Genomic DNA, 19,598 nt, shown 5'->3' on the forward strand with positions numbered 1-19,598 from the left:
GAAGTTCTATACATCTTAACGGTAGGCAGTCACCACGCTCAGCTGGTACACAATGCTGGTAGATATTAATAAATCATATTTATATGCTTATGGATAGTGGAAAATAAACTACATAAACGGGCCAACGGGCTGTTGCAGTGTGTTGATCTCTCAGGGCCACCATAGATAGGGACCTCAGCTGGTCAAAGGTGGGAAAAGCGCTGTGCTGCAAAATCTGACCTTATTTCAGTAATCTTACCAGAAAGATTTTAAAAAGCTAAAATGCTAAATAATTTCTGGATTTTAGGACTCATCCCTGCAGCGCTCTATACATGTAATGTTCTACATCTGAATACAGGCAGAATGTTTTTTGCCTGTCAGCAGTATGTTGGAATTAAGTTTTAATAAGGTGCATTGATTTTAATGTAGATTTTAAGAAGAATCATTAACTTTTTTACACAAGAGTCAACACAATGTGCTACCTGCTTGCACTGGCATTGTGCATGGTCATGTAATATGTGTTTACAGGTTTAAAACACTGTTTTAAAATGAAAATGTATTAGTATGGCTGTCAGTATGCTTTAGTGAGCAGGATCTTTCCCCTCCTTGTGGTCAGCAAATTGCACCGCCCACATTTCAGGAAGTAGCGATGGTAGAGGTGGGGGAGATTATTGAAACTCAGGCTCACAGGTTCTAAAACTCTTTGTGAACATTCACCTCTGGTGGTAAGGGAATTTGATCATTAATTATCTCATGTCAGTTACAGAATTGCTGTTGTTTTGTTTCAAACCGCTTTCAGGTTATGTTTTTATTTTTATCTGTAGCATTAATGTGATGTCTTAAAAAAAACATGTATGTAATTATTTAATGCGAATGTCTTGTATACATTATTTTTCTGCAAGTCATCAGGCCTTCAACCTTTGAAGACCTGATGTGATTGTTTTGAGCTTGAAACATGCAAAAAACAGGAACCCTTGCCATCTGCTGTTTTGACTCTATTGTTGACTGCTGTGAATCTGTCCTATAAGAGTTCCAGAACATAATGGAAATCCAGGAGTGATTGAACTGATTGACTACTCCGTTAACATTAGGATGAATCTGATGACTCTGTGGGGGAGTAGGGGGAGGTAGAGCACAGCCTAATCCGGCAGGGGAGAGTTTAGCTCAAAAAGGCATCTCTCCTTGACTCTACCTCCCTCATTCAAAATGGCTGCCACTTTCTCCAACTGTTTAGGGGAGTTTGTTTGCTGAATCTGCTAGTGTGTTTTGTCAGAGTTGATGATGGTGTTGTTTGTGGTAGCATAGGCAAGAAAAAGAAAACAGTCGTGGTGTGAGGAGCAGTGATGGCTGGCATTAGGGGAGTGACTCTGTGACGCCAGTGATCACTGTCTATCCTCCTGGATGTGTCGTGGGACCAACTAGACGAAACACTGGTGAAAGGAGGTTCCCACCTGTTGACCCCAAAGACATGTTAGTTATTACTGCTCATTAGTCTGTATAGCTAATTAATAGTTATCATAGGACATGTTAAGCTTAGGGAGCTATTCACTGAGTCTGGTCCATTTTCTGTAGCACAAGTTTCTTGTGTTTACCTTAAATATAGGAACATTTGAATTTTCTAGAGGATGTACTTTTGATAATTGAATAACAGATTTTCTGTTTTATTTATTTATTTTTAACCTCTTTTAACTTCAATGCATGAAACTAAGATGTTTATTTTACATATATTTTAGGTGGAAACATGTCTGGATTCAGCCATATTCTCCTGAGCTTGTGTATTATAGGTACTACAATATTGTACTATTTAATTTTTCAACATATACACACTAACAACCTTTTCCTTTTTTCTGAATTTAAATTGTCCTTTTTCCATAATGGTCCTTTGCAGGATTCATTTTCTGCAGTTCCAGCGCTTGGAATGTAAATCTGCCAAACAACATTAAAGGATTGGTGGGTTCCTGCCTCGTCATCCCGTGCAGTTTTGACTATTATCAGTATCCACCTAGAAGACCAGAGCGTGTGGTTTGGTACCAGTATGTGAGCCATGGATATCCTTTGGTTTATGACCGGTGGTACCCACATAGTGTCATTAATATATTTAAAGGAACAACAAGTCTATACCGCCATACAAATAGTAAGACATGCAGTCTAAGGATCTACCCATTGACTTGGTCTCACCACAGACAGAAGATTTACCCCTGGGTAGATCCAGAGAATGTCGGGAAAAGCACCTACCGATTCTATGATACAACTGTAACAATTGAAGTAGTGGGTAGGTAGTGCACTTATAAAAACTTTATTGTTACATGGATGTATATTTATTCTCATAAATAACTCTTGACACTTTCTTTATAAAGGCACTGCAGAGAAACCAGACATTATGATCTCTGGAGACAGGAAGGTCGGACAGTATGTGCAAGTGGAATGCTCTGTTTATCACACCTGTCCCACTGACCCACCCACTCTGAAACTCAACATCCCATTACAAAGCCATCAGACTCGTACCATCATGTCTAATGCCATGTACAAAACTTCTTTGACGACCATGTTGTACATAGAGAAGGACCACCTAACTGTGGAGTGCTCCGTCCGGCACACTGGTGGTCTAAGTGCACAAAACTCCCAAACCTTAAATGCAGAATGTATGTGATGCATACATATTAAAAGAAAATCCTGTTTTTCTTTTATGCTGACCCAAAATTTTAACATTTACCATTTGTATCTCAGGCTCCTTTTCACGTCTGACTATCAGCGCTCCATCAGAAGAATTTCTTGAGGGATATGCAAGCAAAGTAATCTGCACTGCCTCATACACATGCCCTAAAAATGTACCAACTCTCACATGGAACTACATGAGCATGCCAGCCTCAACTGACACCAGGAACATCGCAAATGCTAAGTGGACGACTGTCTCCACGCTGACATTCACTGCATCAGCTAACGACCATGGGAGATCTCTGACATGCTATGCAGAGTTCAGTGGGGGAGGGAGGCTAGAAGAGAGCATCACCCTACGGGTAAAGAGTGAGTAGAAATAATAATAATCTTCATTTAACAACTGATCCTTATCAGCTTTATAGCCTTTCTAGTAGTCATATGCCAGAACTATCCTGAATGACTAAAACTAGTGCTGTAGTTTCTGTTGTTTCCGTCATTTTTATTTTTTTTTATTTCTCAGAGCTGGCTTGTTCTTTTTTCTTGTTAAAAATTTGATTATTTTACTTCCTCACGAATGAGTGGAAAATCTATTTTTTGTTGTACTTCCGAAAACTCATGCAGAGAAGCTGTGACTGATATTTTTATGTAGTGTAAATGCTAGTGACAAATTTTTTTTTTCTTTTAACAGGAAATATGCTCACTCGTGGTTGGTCCTTCACCACCCCTAGCAGCATCACAGGCATGAGAGGCTCATGTGTCATCATTCCTTGCAGATTCACTTATAGTATCTCCCAGCCTTCTGACCTGCGGGTAATATGGTACTTGTATCAGAGCAATGGATACCCACCTGTATTTGACCGAACACAGAGTGTGATTAGTAAGTTTAATGGGATAACCAGCGTGATGGGTTCCGTGAGGGAGGGAAATTGTAGTCTTAAGATCAAGAGGCTGGAGATGTCACACAACCAGGACAGACTTTACCCATGGATAGATAAGAACTCTATTGCCTCCTTTCATACCAGGGACCAAATGCTTTATGATAAAACCACTCAACTTATTGTTTCAGGTAAGTATCTTAGTATTAAACACCCCACCCCCCCCTTTTAGTCAATTCAACCCCAATTCCAAAAAATGCAATTCTCCAAATGACTATTCTTGCTTTGACTTTTATAGACCATGCACAGGAGCCACAGTTGAGCATCAGTGGTATCCCCAGGGTGGGAGAGCAGAGCACAGTGTCCTGCAGTGTGCGCCATACATGTCTTTCCTCTCCCCCCACCCTGACCCTAAATGGTAACCCTGGAGCCGACCTCCACACGGACACTCTGGTATCAGATGGGATTTGGGAAAGGACAGTTGAACGAACTTGGACCGTACAAGAGGCGGATTACAGTGTGAACTGCGTTGTACGCCATCATGGTGGTCAGAGTGCCACAAGAGAGCTTAAGCTGAATGTTGAATGTGAGTACAGTGTGAGACAAGGTGCTACTTTAATTAGATAGATAGATAGATAGATAGATAGATAGATAGATAGATAGATAGATAGATAGATAGATAGATAGATAGATAGATAGATAGATACTTTATTTATCCCTTAGGGGAAATTCATGTTATTATTACTAGAATGAAATGCTCCTGTTTAGCTTTAAGCCTCACTATCAAATTTCTTCTCAGGTCCATACACAGAAATCACAATGGTTGAGCAACCCGGCGAGGCAACAGAGGGTGTAGCAACAAGTGTCATTTGCTCTGTTTCCTACACATGCAAGAAAAATGAACCAATCATAGTGTGGAACTTTAAAGACATGCAGAGTTCATCATACACCAAACCGATGGCGAGCAATACATATAAAACGGTGTCAAATCTAACCTTTATTGGGTCCCTGGGAGATGACGGTAAACCTTTGACTTGTACTGCTAAGTTTTTGACAGGCAAGACCTCAGACTCTGCAGTCCTTCATATAAAAAGTGAGTTCCTGCCATGCCATACTCAGTGGTAACTTACTCAGATGACATGTTAAAAGATTGATGACGTACTCATATCTGTTCAATATAAAGCTACATCCAGCAGCTAGTTAGCTTAGTTTAACACAAAGACTGGAAATGGAGAAACAGCGAGCCTGGCTCTGGGCAAAGGTAACAAAATTTGATTTCCATCACCTCTGCCACTCACTAATTACATGTCTAGTTTGTTTAATCCATACAAAAACCCAAGTGCAAAAACAACAATTCACCCTTTTTATGGGGTGGTATGTGCCTGACCGGTAACTTCCTGGAGCCAAGCAAAAATCCAGCACATAACTCCACATAAAATAATGAATTATCATTTTACACAGGCCTGTTTCCCCATGTGTCCAGTATTTATGCTTAATAAATCTACGCTAACTGGCTGCTGCCTGTAGCCATACATTTAATATACAGTTATAAAAATGGTATCAATCTCTAAATTCTCTACTTTTCTGCCAGAAAGCAAATAATAATATTTAATTTTGATTTGTTCGTTGTCATGTTTTCCAGAATATGTCAAACCAGTTGAAGAAAGAGATCCACATGAAAATGACAGTGGGTGTACTTATCAGTTCTCTCAAAACGCACCTTTCTGTCCTGTCACGTCACACGAGGACTCATCTCTACAGGCATCCCATCATGGCTCGTCTTTCTCTCTTTACAGCGTATCTGGCCGCTGACGTCCCTTTCAGATTCAGCGCCCTGACCCGCTCCTGTGTGGTGATTCCCTGCAGCTTCCAGTATGGGGGGGAAATGGTTCTCACACGCGGCATCTGGTCCAAAAAATCGGGGGGTGTTGTCTACCACAATGGCCAGAGCTATGTACTTGACCATTTCAAGGGCCGCACCAGATTATTAGGAGACCTGCATGAGGGAAACTGCTCACTGGAAATTGATGACATCAAGCCTTTTGACAATGGACCCTTCTGTTTCTCTGCAGAGAGAGAACATGAGAAATATAGATTCAACAACAGCTGTGTATTTATCATTATGAAAGGTCTGGAGTCACAACTATTTACCTTATTGAAATTTGCCAGTATATTCATCTGTTTGCTTTCTAACCTTTTACAATACTCCACTTTGTGCTTTATGTGCTCAGCTTCCCCAGATAAACCAGTGATGACCCAGGTTCCTACAGAGGTCGACGCTGGTTCGACTTTAAGTGTCTCGTGTTCTGTGACGCACACTTGTCCCTCACATCCTCCAGAGTTCTCGTGGAGTGTCCCTAATCTCACCAGTGAAGTCACGCACACCTTGACGACACGAGGCACCTGGGAGACGACCTCCACGATTACTTTCATGGTTGCGGGAGGAGACGGAGTCAAAAGCCTAACATGTACTGCCATCTTCTGGCGGGACAAGCAACAAGCCAGTACTGTCACACTGAATGTGAAGGGTTAGAGCACAAGATTCAGTCTGTCCTGTATATGTCTTGCAATTGTCTCATATATTGAGTTGTGTATTTTCCGTACGACATTTGCACAAACCTCAAATGTTCTTACATCAACAGGATCACTGATGTACCAGTTGAGAAGCTCTCTTCCAATATCCATTCCAGTTTCAGCCTTGGTCCTGATTGTAATCATCTTAGCTGTGGTGTTTGTAGTGGTCATCTGGAGAAAAAGGTACAGTACATTTGTGTGACTTGTATTGGCTTTAAAACATGACCTGGTTTTATAGCATTGTTTCTAACCAACAGGAAGCACAATGACAACTCACTGAAACCACCTCCTCGACCAGAGAAAAGGTCTGTATTTAAACCTAATTGTGCGTCATGATGACAAGACTGAAAGTGGTTACTATGTACAGTTAGATTCGGTGGAAAGAAATGGCTCTGCTCGAAAAGAATCAGAGCAGTATCCATGATTGCAGAGGGAGAACTAATCTGTCCTTCACAAATATAAATGAACATGAAACAAAACATTAGTTAAATCAACAGTAGCAAAAATAGCACATAAGGAGGAAAGGAGGAAAATGTATGTCTATCATCTTCCTCGATGATCAAATCTCTGTCTCTGCAATTCACACTTCCACAGGAGATCACTATGGGATAGATTATCCAGGTAAGGTTAATTCAAAATTGTAAATGGACTCATGTGAAATAAAAATCACTGACCTGAAAATTTGTGCACAGCCTTCTTACTTCGTCTTGCTTAAAATAATTTTTCCTCATCAAAATGTCCAGGAGATATCCCGAGGACAGGGAGAGACCTCCGAGACCAGAAAAACGGTATGTCAGCAGACTGCTTCTTTTACGAACTGCACAAATAAAGTAGACCCATACTGACAAATAGTAACACTGCGCTTTCCATATACAGGAGGTCCATTTGGAACCGATTTTCCAGGTAAGAACACTTTACAACACCTTACAGCACCTTATGCCTAAAAACAAAAGCAAACATTCACTTTTAATCCCCAACTGATACGCATGAAGTTTACATTCATACCCTTTTCAGAAGAGAAGAGAATGTGCGTGTTGGGTGGCACAGTGAAGGGAAACCCAGGTATGTGTTGTTCAGTTCTCTTGGCTTTAGATTTTACCATTTCACTGTCACTTTAATATTTTAATTGGCGTTATTCTCACAGGAAGTCTTTCTGGAGCAGGTTTTCAAGGTACCATTTTAAATCTTCTGTTGTATGAATCAATTGCAGCACAGAAAGACACACAAGACATCCACTCAAAATATGAAATAATATAGATAAAATATTTATTACCCTTGCAGACAACAAGGCAACACTGCAGACCTCAGTGTGGGCTTTTTGTAAGTGTTTCTCAACAACATCACACAGGCCCAACAGTAAGTACAGACTAAAACTGATAAGTAATTCAATCATGAATGATGTTTCTGTGAAAAAAAAGTAATTTATGAAAACAAAAAATAATAATTTTACAGCCACAGTTGATGCCAAATGCAACTAGATTTACTTTAAACTAGGTTAATAGTACATAAGTAATCATGTTGTGTGTTTGAAGGACCACATGTCTGCTGAATAAACTGCAGTTACATGACTATCTCCATTACTCTGTGTTCAGATTGTAATTGATTCCAGTTTTCCTCTAATTTTTTGCAGGATTTCCAAATGTTTGGCAACTTTTGAGTTCTTCATGACATCAAGGAAATATCACATGCTTACAGGACAATGTTGCTTTTGTTATTTTAGATTAATACCAATGCTGTGCAGTACCTGTGTTTTTGTATGTTTGCGCTTGCATTTAAACTTCATTTAAAGAATGTATAATGACATTTAGCTGTCACTTTACTGAATTTACCCATCTTTTAAATAAACATTATGATGAATATGCTTTTCTGTCACTTTTTCTGAAATGTATTTTCACACATACCATCACGTTATGAGGGGTGACTTTAGGTCTCAAAGTAGAAGAGTGTCTTCTTATGGAAAATCTTTCACTCCTGTTGTCAATTGTGAGTTTTCATTGTGAGTGTTAAGACAGCGCTCTCCATCATTAAAACGCAAAATGAGGGAATATCTTTTGGAAGAATGATGATCATCATTCAGAGTTCGGAGACTTGTAGAATCAATGCCATGTGCACTGGAGTTGTTCTGGCAGCACGTGGTGGCCCAGCACCTTACTGAGACACTTAATGTTGGTTTTTCCTTTAATTTGTCATCTGTCTGTAGGTCCACTACCAAAAACAAAACATACATACTTTAAATTTAAAACATGAAGTAATCATATGAGTGTTCTCAAAGGGAGGGGCATCTAGAAATGTCAGACTTCCCTTTAACATTTAACATATTTAACTTGACAATTTTTACTACATTTTATATCAATATCATACTTTGTCTTTAAATTGTCTGTAATAAACAGAAAATATTTTTAATCCAACAGGTATGTCTTAATCAAGCTTTAGTGTTGTGATTGTTTAATCAAATATGTCAGTAAATCATATTTAATGATGTGATGTTTTTTTTATATCTACCACTGAGAAGAAAGGAGTTACCATTGTAAAGCATTCAAGATGGCAAACACCTGAACTCCAGAAACAATGTGTCTATGTGTAGCAGTTTGGCATAATGATGACTGGGCGCGCAGATAGTGTCCACCGCAGGTGGAGTGAGCAAGTACATAAAAGTTGATGCACAGGAGACAATTTAGTTCACTCACAGGTCTGTACTTGGTTTTGTTGCTGTGTTTAGATTTCTTTGCAAAAAGATATACAACACAAGATTGTGTTTTAATTAAGTGGTGGTGGAGGATCTGAACTCATCTGGCCCAGGTGAAAAGTTCTCTCCCACACAGCATACCTGAAATTGTCCGGTGTTGGGCTTCCAACATAACTCAACTGATTTGTACAAATTCCTGTGCTGTGAACTACTAACAATTTTATAACTGAGTCTCCTCAATAGTTATTTGACACAAATGTCAGAACTAAATTTTACACTTAAAAATGTTTGAACAGAAAAGATTTTGAAAACTCAAAGAAACCACACAAGTACACTCTAAACACTAAAATAGGATTTAGGTTAATCATAGCATTCAGAATGATAAATCATAATCACAACTTTACCAAATGATATTTTCACACTTTGCTTGCTAACCTTTATACTATCTCACTCATAAGGAGATCACTATGAAGCCAAGTGAGGATGAGGATTAAAAACTGAGCGGAAATATATTTGTATCAGTCAGTTAAGAGAACATGACCAAAGAGATCAGCGGTGCCACCAGGAGCAGAAGGCCAGCACTTGTGCCGCTGGCGCTGTTGCAGTAGTCGCCCTGACAGCAGTCAATTTCTGCTCCAATGGATCCTGTGATCTGTGCAGTTTGCTTGCTTGCGCACATCTGGCTGGAAGCACAGCCCTTCACGATCATCTTTTCTCCTCCGAAAGTCACTGAGAGAATGGAAATAGTCTTAGTGTGTGAGCCTCAAGTTTTAATACATCTACTAGAATCACTACACATTCATCAGCAGGGCAAATGTTTGGGACAGAGTTAGAGACTTAATGCTGTGGGCCTGTTACCTGTTGTGGAGATGCAGTGGTCCTCATTCCCCTTGCACATCAGAGTTGCATTGCACTGTTGTCCATCACATTTGAAGCACTTTCTACCATTGGGGATGGATATGCTGGCATCTGTAACACAGAACATAAATTGCTCATATTGTGTGGGGAGGTAGAGGGGGATAGCGGAATGATTGTAATGCACTTTTCTTCTTCTTCTGTGCCTTATTTAGAGTTTTACGGATGGATTTGTTGGTGTTTCACTGCTAGTGAAATAACAGCTATTAAACTCACAGATAAACAAAATGTAAAGATATAATCTGTGTTATTTGATTGTTCATTGTCTGATTATAATAAAATTTTTCTGAAATACAGGAATTGTTTGATTTTACAGAGACAAGAGAACACACACACACACACACACACACACACACACACACACACACACACACACACACACACACACACACACACACACACACACACACACACACACACACACACACACACACACACACACACACAAACACACACACACACACACACACGGGCTCCTCTATATTAGATTCCGATGGAAGATAAAGTAATTTTCCTCATATTGGCTTGTCTTGGAATTTGAGATTTGTTTATCTAACATCTAATATTCAATATAATCATGATATCTAATATCTAATCATATTGGACTATCATATATAATGTAGGTATGATATAACTCATATCTAGTTATATATAGTAGTTTTAACATTTTTAACATTTCTTGCACATGCAACTTCTGACATGTCAATTTTCAACAAAAACAGCTCTCAGTGCCAAGAATAGACAATATATAAGTAAGTTACCTGGGGCAGGTTGAGTGTTGCAGAGATCGGAGGTGCAACACTTGCTGGTAATTATCGTTCTGTTGATTCCAAAGTTGAGCGATCCCTCAACACACTGTTCGGCCAAAGCACAAATTTTCACGTTGATATCACTAACTTTTAAATTACCTGCAACAAAAGAGAAACCACTGTAAACTGGGCCAATGCAAAGCAATTTTACAATAAGAACAATGCACTGAAAAAAAAATGACCATACCTGCATATGAAAGGAATCTTAGAGCGCCACACTGTTGACCCTGTGATGGGCATACCTTTTCTTGGTTTATGCAGGATCCTGAGACACACTCATAACATTTCAGAGTGTAGGCTGATTTTGGCATGTAACCTGAAATGACCCATGTTTTTTCAGCATATGTAAAGGCAAATATGTTAACTAAAAACGAAGGTACTTCTTTTCTTAAAGATTTAACATTAAAAAAACAGATAATAGAATAAAAACTTGCCTTTAGGGAGAAGCACAATCCCAAAGATCAGGAGGAGAAGCATTTTGTCAGAGTGGGATACAACGGACTTCTATTTTCACCTGTTATGGCTATATGCTCCCCTGAGAAGGAGTGGTTCAATGATGAAGACCACTCCTCCACTTGATGACAAAATGGGATTTTCTTTTCTTCTTTTTTTTCAGTGTTTTATCATTTTTAATATATTTTACTATTATTTTTTTATATTTACAACACAGACACACAGTTCAAAACATACATACATAAATATACAGCAAGGGTTGCAGGGGTTATGTGCCAATATTACGAAGCCACTTGGAACATTTAGAAATGTAATCAGTCGAGTTCACCCTTAGAACTAAGAGATAGGCAGCTAAAATTTGACAGTCAAAAAGCATTTAATTCTACTGACGTAAATTATATATAGTCGAGTCACTTTTCATATACAGCAGGTCTAGACTGTAAGACACTGTGTACAGTATACAGTATAGACCTCTTTCAATCTGTTGGGCATTTACAGTAGTTGGATATTTGAAAATGTTGTAATGAATTTGCACTAATTAAGTAAAAAGGTTTGTCATGAGCTGAGAACAAAGGGATTAACTTTTCATATTAAAAGGGAAACATGTGGCTTCTCATTCAAGACACCAAGATTTCAAGCTTCACTTGATACCTTCATACCTTGTCCATCAGCAGATAAAAGAAGAAACAAACCCTCTTGTGTCTAATCAAACCACTTTTTTATTTCAGGTCGTAATCTCCATCGCAATTTTCCCCAAACTTAAGATAATATATTGTCCGATCAGACCAAATGGTGCTCCAATAATCCAATAATATGCTGAATTCAGCAGAACGTTTCAGTATTGACACATTTGACATATCTTATATATATATATATATATATATATATATAAAGTTAATGCAACAAAGTTAATGCAACAAAAACCTGCTAAAAAGATGCACAGAACCCTTAGAACTGAGAGACAAGTTCACAAACTTGCCTTTGAGCAGAACAACATGACCAAGGATTGACATGAGTTTAGTCCCTGCCAAAGACAGTCAAAATGCCTTTAATTGTACCTCCAACATGTAAATCATAAATGCTCTAATCACATCAAGTCATGTCAGTTTTTCGTCATATAGTGGCAAATCAGGCTAAATTTTCACCTCCGAAAACATGTGCATCAGTACATCAAATCTGGTGTTACAACAAATTACTTGCAAATAAAAATGTCATCATATCTTACTTAGACATGTGCAGAAAACTTCATCGCTCATCACTGCTGAACATTAAACACCCTGAGGACAGGGACAGGGCTTGGGCAAGAGTCTGCAGGTTTTATTTTTTAATCTCTCCAAAGTGAATAGAAGGTGGTGTCACCCTTCGACTCTTCAACACTGACCGAGCTTCCCGTTTCACTCCTCCTTTCCTGTAGGATGCAAACAACAGTCTCCACTTTCGGGGCCACAATTCTCCTCGCGTGACCTGATAACTGGACGTAAGAGGTTGTGCCGGTAATGTGTATAACAGCAGTTCAACCAGGGTGTTAGCAGAGCAGGCGACTGTATTCCGACAGCGCTGAGGACTTTTTCACCCCATCCCAGATACGAGCTGCATAATGGAACCTGTAAAAACAGATCAAATGTATAGAGAGAGACCAGGGGCTGTGAACACAAAACATCCTACAGCTAAAACCTCCCAACTGGCAGAATTAAGAGACTCTTAACTCCCCATAAGGGTGTGCAACTCCTAAATACAAGTGTTGTTACATGTACCACACTTTGAAAACTCAGTAAAAGTTTAATTGTGCTTTTTGCTATAAAGACTAGCTTGTACCTGAATTCATGACCAGTTTCTTATTTCAGTCGGTATAATTCGATTTTCATTTGTGTCCTTTATTGAATCCGCTTTTAAATTATTTTTATCTGGAAAACATGCACAGGAGCTGGAGGTACTTTTCAAGCTCTGAACACTGTCTTGTAGGTGTTCATTTTAAAGATGCGTATAGCTCCAACTGCAAATAAAGTGAGAGAATCCAAAGGAAGTTAGTTGCTGTGGGTTTGCAAAAATGTGCAAAGCAAAGCTTGATACACTACTCTGGCATGCATTCCCAATCCCAAGTGAAAATGATGTCCATGTTGTTATAACATTTTTATTGTCATGTTTGGCTGTTCTATGTTGTTCTGTAAAACTATGTTATAAATTAATGACACAAGAATGAAGTTAAATGGAAGTTGTGCAAAGCAGAATGTGATGTTTACCAGTTCTTCTCAGTGAGGATGGTGTGTGACAGCTGACAGCGGGGCATGGTCAGTATTTGGCTGCGAAGTTTTGAAACCATGGTGGAGAAGGAAGAGTGTCCTCTGTACCCCGGCAGCAGGGAGAAGAGCGGGTATGTTCCGGACCCTAAACATGGTACCATGATCAATTCACACCTTACACAAGCACAACACCAAGGACTGACATTGCTTTAGTCCCTGAAGGGAAGTAAAGATTCGTCGAGAAGCCTCTAATTCTACTTTCAAGATGTATAAATGATATGTCAACATGATACACATCACTTATCCAGGCAAATGCTTACTTTATAGGTAGTTGGGTTAGATACTGTATATTGAGTTTTGCCTTATGTGAAGAAAAATGCTTTGTAACCTGCTTTGGTCAGATTATCCTCGCCGTCATTGTCCTGCACAGGAAGTAGGAACATGTTGACCTCAGGTGACAGATAGTCCTGTCCCAGGCCAGGGAAGATATTGCAGTCCAGCATGGACAATGTACCTAAAATACAAACCAAGTATTATGGAATGAGTGGAGGTGTTGTATGTTTGCTTAAGCAATTTGGGCTATTTATGTATTTAGTTAATAATATTTAATATGATTTGACTTAAAAAAAAACAAAAAAACAACTATAATGTGAACGGAATATATTTAATATGGGGAGAATACTCTTATAGTTTTGCACCTTTGTATTTGAGATGAGAGTGGGCCATTAATTTGTCCACCACCATATGCATGTTCTTCAGATTCCTTGGGCAGAAATCATCCCGTTTGGCTTTATTCTGGAGGAACACTGGGTGAAAAAGAAAAGTTTAAAGAAGAGAGACTTTCATGTTAATGTTATTAAACCTGGCTGGTGTGTGAGATTGTGTTTGCGTTTCTGTTTAACATAGTCACCTATATGAGGATAGTACTCTGCTCCATCATCATTTCCTGAAGAGCCAGTGCTGTCATGGCTTGCGGACGGAGTGGAAGGTTTCAGCATCTCAGCAGTCTGAAGAAACCTTCCCAAAAACATAACATTGGAATTTTTCTCAAACCAGAAGCAACAGCTGCAAAGGTAACTGCTGTGCAATTCAATTTGATTGCAACTGTGGGAATACAGTATAATCGGTAAGGGAAGTGATTTACTAATCCCCTTGGCAACAACACAGCATAATTAACAGTAAAACATTAGAATATCTACAGTACATGTTTGACATTTTGTAATTAAGTTTAGCAAAATCTGCTCAGTTAACTTTCCTCACAGTGCATAGTAATGCTCTGATCACAGGATAAATCTGTGTGTATTTTCTGGCAGCCTATTACTATATTCCTACATAAACATACATCTACAGGTAGTTACCGGTAGGCGTTTATGACCACTAATAGCGCAGTGGAGCAACATTTCTATGAGCGGGTCACGTTTAGTTTGCGTGGATTCAGACCGAAAAAAGCCTTGTATTAACACATGCATGTGTAGGGGAATGAGGGCGATGCCATACACACTCCAGCATGGCAATGTGTCAACAATAAAATAAAATCTAAAGATGGAGCACCGGAATCAAATATAATAGATCTATAACATAACTGTAGAAACGAAGAAAACGCAATAACCTCTTATTTTATTCAAACATGTCAGAACTCAAATGTGCATAAGAGAGCTCTTGAGTGTGTGTAGATTCTGTTCTTACCTAAAATCAAATCCCAACTAAGAAAACATTGTTGAATGGCAGAGTCTTTGTAAAAGGCGCGTAAGTGGGTTTTAAGAAGGAATTTCTTTTTGAGAATGGTTGGTGAGGCCCAATGTATTTTGGTGTGCAATAATGAAAAAAACAAAACAAAATAAAACACAGTGCCTTTAACAAATGCTTAATTCCAACTAGCTCTGTCTACATTACCTATGTGATATTGGCCAACATCTGGGAATGGACGATATGGATAAAACCCTCTTTTATAGTATTGTATATGTATGTATGTATATATGTCATCTCACCCCACCCTGCCAACATCTGCTCTCTTTCATCATTTGGATCCATATGAGAGAAGAGAGTATGACAACATGTATTTTCTACAAAGTCATTTTGTTTAATGAATGATGAGATTTTGTATGAGTATGAGTACAACGGTCATGCTTGGTGCATAGGGAATAAAATTTTCTTATTCTTTCCAGATTATTCTTCAACTATTAAATGGTTAATTCACAGTTTTTCAAGTCTGTCTCGAAATAATACACACATGCCCATATGTATGTACATTCATTCATTTTCTACCGCTTATCCTCTAGTAGGGTCGCGGGATGTATGTACATAGAAAGCATTATCGGTCACTTTACTTGCTCTTCCAGCACTCAGCATACTATCAATATTGTATTAAGACATACTTGAAAAATGTGCACCTATCCTTTTTTGCTATACTTTTCAATTTATACACTTTCCAAGACATGCAAGTAATTACATTTGATGTCCATGTATTTCTAGTGCAATCTACTTCCTAGCTAGAACTAAGCTAATTACCAATATCTTTTTTAGCTACAGAGTAATTTGGGTTAGTGTGGGTATTCTGAGCAGATACTGGTGTACATGGACAAGATGAGTGTGTGGCAGCACATAGGTAGCGATTTTCAACATGTCTGGCTTCACTGTTGACAAGACCAACTGAAAGAATAACATTACTAAGCTCATAAGAAAACCAGAAGACAAATATCCTCTCAAGATACAAGATGAAATACTCAACATTCCTGTGGGAGCAGGGGACTTGAAAGTTATTGGCAGAGCCTTACTGAGAGCTATCCTCTCCTTTTTTCCTGCAAAGCTGGGTAGTGAGTATTATACAGATCTATCACACATAAACAAGTACCTACCTGTAGAGGTTTAAGTCAGTGAACCAGTCTTGAACGACAATGATGACATGGCACACAGTAAACAGGAAGGCAGCGATCTGAAGAGACTGGGGAAAGATTATAAAGAGAGAGGACTAATGTGGCTACATGTGAATGTGTGTGTACAGAATTAAAATGACCACTAAACTGTCATTAAACAGTGAATTGGAGGACCACAGGTACATATTGGTCTTTACAGGTTATGCACCAGGGCAAAATAAACAACTACTGCCCTCTGCAGGCCGGTCACTGACCTGCATCTCAATGTACGTATGAGGGAGGTTGTACTCTGGAGGCAGCTTCCGGTCGTTGTTGATGAGGTGGTCCAGAATAGATGGGCTGAGGATCGGCTGAAGAAACAAACAAGGAAGAGGCATTTACACACATGTTGATTCAATCCCCAACCAACCAACTATCCTGACTTCTAGCTATTCCACGGTGACATTTAAATTTCACAGTTCATTACTTCCCTTCATTCTGACAGCAAATTGGAGATACTACAGAAAAGAGACACTGACTCTGTATCCACAACACTTCATTCTTACGTACCTGTGTATCCAGGAAGATGACTCTCTCCTGTGTGATGAAGAAATCAATCCCTGTGCTCTGGTTTCCTCCTCTTTCTTTGATTTCTTGAGACTGGGCTCTGAATACATAACCTCTGTGCAAAAAAATACAGATGCTTATTCCAAACAAAGGACACACCATGTCCTCAGTGTCACACACTGAGCTGGCTTTTGTGATAAAACAAAATAACATATGTTCATCTGAAACACGGCACCAGACGACACAGAAGCAGCTGAGTTTACTATAGTGCCTCTGTGTGGTCAGAAAGAGTTATCTCTCTTTCAGTGTGCAGCTTTAAAATACAAAATGTTGATGGGAAGAAAAAAACAGATAAATATTTACTATTGATTTGTGTAATCTGTTTGTGTTATTTCAACTTTGAATGGGTAAGCTGCTTTTGCAAAACTACCTCTATTCCAGCTGAGCAATATGATGAACAGAAAGACAAACTGGGGCTGACAGTTCACTCTCTTCATCTTAAACAAATGATTGTATTAAGTCCTACACATATATTCCTTTCTATAATAATCTATAATAACAGATGAGATGTTTCGGTATGTAGCACTGACAAAAACTCATTATAATTACATGTGTCTACTATATTCAGCTTTTCTATTATATTCTGTTATTTAGTAGACTGTTTTAGCCTTAATCAAAGCACTTAACAAAGCTTTAGTTTCGCACAAATCAATACTGCAAGTTGAACAGTAACTTTTACTGGAAGATTTTTACAAAACTAAAATTTCAGTTTAGTCTTAACTGTTTTCTTCAGTCTTCATTTAGTAAACTGAACTCAGGAACACATTATTTTATTGTTTTCGAATTCCTCTTGCATATTATGGGACATTTTCTGTCATTATGGGAAAGCCTAATCCTCATCAGCATCTTTTAACTGTGACATCTTTTATCCACTGCTTTTCTCTGACTATCATTTTACTTCTTATTACGCTTTTGACAAGTGCAAAATTAGATGTTTTTATTACTTTTATTATTAAATGAAATCAATATATAATTTACACATAGCTGAGCAGTTTACAAGCCTGGGGGTATTGTTGGTGTTTCATACAGTCTTACCTTTGATCTTCCTCAGGGGTGTTGGCAGATAATAGTGACATGATCGTGGATTTCCCACTTCCCTGAAGGCCAATGACTCCCACCACCAACATATCTGTCTGGTCCCTCAGGTACTGCAACACATCACAACAAAAAAGCAACTTCCTTTGAGTAAAAACAGCACAGTATATTGAAAACATTCTTCCGTTATTTAATACAATGGCTCATCAATCAACTAATCAACTAAATTCATCGAACATTAACTCACCTCCATGGCACTGTCACACCAGTTCATCTGATCGTCCACCAGCTTAATGCTGTGCTTCATCTTCTCTGGAGGGAGGAGTTTAGCTTGGCCAACCATAGCTGGAAGTCACATGAAACAATTCTGGATCTACTTTTCTTTTCTCTGCACACGTAATTTTGCCGTAATGAGGGCATCCAAATGGAGTAGTTCTTAACATCACACTAACATTTGTAATTTGCAATACAATTTCAATAGTTATTTTTTTAAAATCTACAATAACTCACGGTCTACAGCGCTGCTCGATGCAGAAGCACCCATTCCTCGGTTTTGGATCTGGTACACAGGCTGGGTAGGTCGCTGCCCTTCCCTCTCAATCTTTGAGGGTCCAGGGCCAGAGGGCTGAGCTGCTGCCTCTGGAGGGGTCCCTGGCTTCCCTCCATCATCCCTGGCTTTCATTAGCATGATGGGCTTCTCCAAGACTGGAGCTCCACTGACAGGTGCATTCTGTGATGGCTTGGCCTAGAAAAGGATCCATTAAAAGCACAATTCAATAGATGCCTGAGCAGAGAGGCAGAGGAGCTTAAAGACTACTTTCTGTAATGATTAACCGTGACTCATTTGTTATGGCATTGTGAATGTAGTGCTGAACTATGGAGAGAATTATGACTTACATCGCCTTAGGTATAAGCATCTGCCAAATCTTAATGTTCAAATGTCTTTATTGTTTGTGTTCAATACAGATAATTAAATAAAAAAAAAGAGCTCAGAATTTGACACAAGCCAAAGTACCCTTTCCCCGGGGGGTTTTGCAAGAATGATGGGGGTCTTCTGAATGAGTGGGCCTGGTGGATCCTCGCTCCCATCCTAAACAGACACATGAAAGCGACTCAGATTTCAGTTACGCCAGCAGTTTAAACAACCCAGACTTCATGAGTGTGAGCTTGTATTACCCTTCGTTCCCTCGGTTGGTATTCTCGATCCCGGCTAGGACCAGACAGATTTTGCCCAGGAGGTCCTGCATCTCTGTCTCCCCGGCGTCTCCTCCTCCTGCGTCCCTGCCCGTACATCCCGGGCTGACTGTGGCCAGACTCTGACATCTCCCTACTCGCTTGATTTACTGACTTAAAACAGCACAACGGATATCAACACAGAGCTACAAACGATGGAACCACAGTCCGAGCAGAGACGAGCTAAAGGTATTTTTACTTTTACTGAAATATCCCCCGAAACGAGAAATCTGTTCTTAACTAGCAGTCCTATTACCATTACTCTCCTTGAAATTTAAAGACTTTTAATCGTAACATCGTTTTAGTTCAACCTCTAGCACTTGTCTGTGGACGTAAATAACGTTAGCTAAAGCTTTCCGCCAGTGCGCTTGTTTGGTAGCTCGACGCAAACCGTTACAATACGATGTGGGAGCGGTTCTCAAATATCATCGTCCTGGAAGAAACTCCACCCGCCTAAAATTCCATTAGTCTAAAATCAAACACATCTCGTTCGTCTGGTAAATGGAGTCGTTATGAAACATCGTAATGATGTGGGTAGTTCCAGGAACCATTTCACACGTTGTATTTTTACTATATATTTTACTGTATAAAGGAATATAGGACGATGTATATATAACGTTAAACCGTGCCTCGCTACTTTTTGTTTGCCTTTATTAAAAATA

At 39.1% G+C, this 19,598-nt stretch overlaps 3 protein-coding genes across 4 annotated transcripts; 1 reads left to right on the forward strand and 2 right to left on the reverse strand.

Moving 5' to 3' along the window:
* The first annotated feature begins 401 nt into the window (after nt 1–401).
* Nucleotides 402–7,947, forward strand: LOC130171837 (uncharacterized). Of its 2 annotated transcripts, none has more exons than XM_056380089.1 (20): nt 402–704; nt 1,713–1,763; nt 1,868–2,251; nt 2,337–2,621; nt 2,707–3,003; nt 3,326–3,703; nt 3,811–4,098; nt 4,312–4,605; nt 5,155–5,199; nt 5,309–5,641; nt 5,744–6,040; nt 6,155–6,269; nt 6,344–6,391; nt 6,681–6,707; nt 6,830–6,874; nt 6,963–6,989; nt 7,104–7,148; nt 7,231–7,257; nt 7,368–7,442; nt 7,717–7,947. In XM_056380089.1, the coding sequence occupies exons 2-19, from the start codon at nt 1,721–1,723 to the stop codon at nt 7,408–7,410; spliced, it is 3,021 nt and encodes a 1,006-aa protein (XP_056236064.1). In that variant the 5' UTR covers nt 402–704; nt 1,713–1,720; the 3' UTR covers nt 7,411–7,442; nt 7,717–7,947. The 2 variants fall into 2 exon arrangements, with proteins under 2 accessions (XP_056236064.1, XP_056236063.1); XM_056380088.1 differs by having other exon boundaries at nt 403–704; nt 7,101–7,148.
* A 1,323-nt stretch (nt 7,948–9,270) lies between these two features.
* On the reverse strand, nt 9,271–10,973 carry LOC130172102 (urokinase plasminogen activator surface receptor-like). Its single transcript, XM_056380531.1, has 5 exons — nt 10,931–10,973; nt 10,684–10,794; nt 10,449–10,595; nt 9,631–9,741; nt 9,271–9,501 (listed from the first exon to the last, which is right to left on the reverse strand). The coding sequence occupies exons 1-5, from the start codon at nt 10,971–10,973 to the stop codon at nt 9,299–9,301; spliced, it is 615 nt and encodes a 204-aa protein (XP_056236506.1). The 3' UTR covers nt 9,271–9,298.
* A 992-nt stretch (nt 10,974–11,965) lies between these two features.
* Nucleotides 11,966–19,316, reverse strand: smg9 (SMG9 nonsense mediated mRNA decay factor). Its single transcript, XM_056380114.1, has 13 exons — nt 18,880–19,316; nt 18,719–18,793; nt 18,214–18,448; nt 17,951–18,048; nt 17,704–17,816; nt 16,612–16,723; nt 16,317–16,412; nt 16,045–16,130; nt 14,100–14,206; nt 13,888–13,995; nt 13,578–13,703; nt 13,190–13,334; nt 11,966–12,553 (listed from the first exon to the last, which is right to left on the reverse strand). Exons 1-13 carry the CDS (start codon nt 19,024–19,026, stop codon nt 12,475–12,477), a joined length of 1,527 nt encoding a protein of 508 aa, XP_056236089.1. The 5' UTR covers nt 19,027–19,316; the 3' UTR covers nt 11,966–12,474.
* Nucleotides 19,317–19,598: the final 282 nt, after the last annotated feature.

The sequence above is a fragment of the Seriola aureovittata genome, chromosome 7 (assembly GCF_021018895.1).
Source record: "Seriola aureovittata isolate HTS-2021-v1 ecotype China chromosome 7, ASM2101889v1, whole genome shotgun sequence".
Classification (NCBI taxonomy): domain Eukaryota; kingdom Metazoa; phylum Chordata; class Actinopteri; order Carangiformes; family Carangidae; genus Seriola; species Seriola aureovittata.

What these genes read in the sequence shown, in the direction of transcription:
- smg9 (XM_056380114.1), bottom strand. Translation starts at nt 19,026, where the DNA reads ATGTCAGAGTCTGGCCACAGTCAGCCCGGGATGTACGGGCAGGGACGC. An exon ending in ACCCCTGAGGAAGATCAAAG is followed by an intron (nt 16,724 to 17,703) that starts GTAAGACTGTAT and finishes TTTTTTGCACAG; the next exon opens with AGGTTATGTATTCAGAGCCC. An exon ending in CTCTCATCTCAAATACAAAG is followed by an intron (nt 13,704 to 13,887) that starts GTGCAAAACTAT and finishes TTTGTATTTTAG; the next exon opens with GTACATTGTCCATGCTGGAC.
- LOC130172102 (XM_056380531.1), bottom strand. Translation starts at nt 10,973, where the DNA reads ATGCTTCTCCTCCTGATCTTTGGGATTGTGCTTCTCCCTAAAG. An exon ending in AAGATTCCTTTCATATGCAG is followed by an intron (nt 10,596 to 10,683) that starts GTATGGTCATTT and finishes CTTTTGTTGCAG; the next exon opens with GTAATTTAAAAGTTAGTGAT. An exon ending in CAACACTCAACCTGCCCCAG is followed by an intron (nt 9,742 to 10,448) that starts GTAACTTACTTA and finishes TCTGTGTTACAG; the next exon opens with ATGCCAGCATATCCATCCCC.
- LOC130171837 (XM_056380088.1), top strand. Translation starts at nt 1,721, where the DNA reads ATGTCTGGATTCAGCCATATTCTCCTGAGCTTGTGTATTATAG. An exon ending in AGATCCACATGAAAATGACA is followed by an intron (nt 5,200 to 5,308) that starts GTGGGTGTACTT and finishes CTCTCTTTACAG; the next exon opens with CGTATCTGGCCGCTGACGTC. An exon ending in CTATGGGATAGATTATCCAG is followed by an intron (nt 6,708 to 6,829) that starts GTAAGGTTAATT and finishes CAAAATGTCCAG; the next exon opens with GAGATATCCCGAGGACAGGG.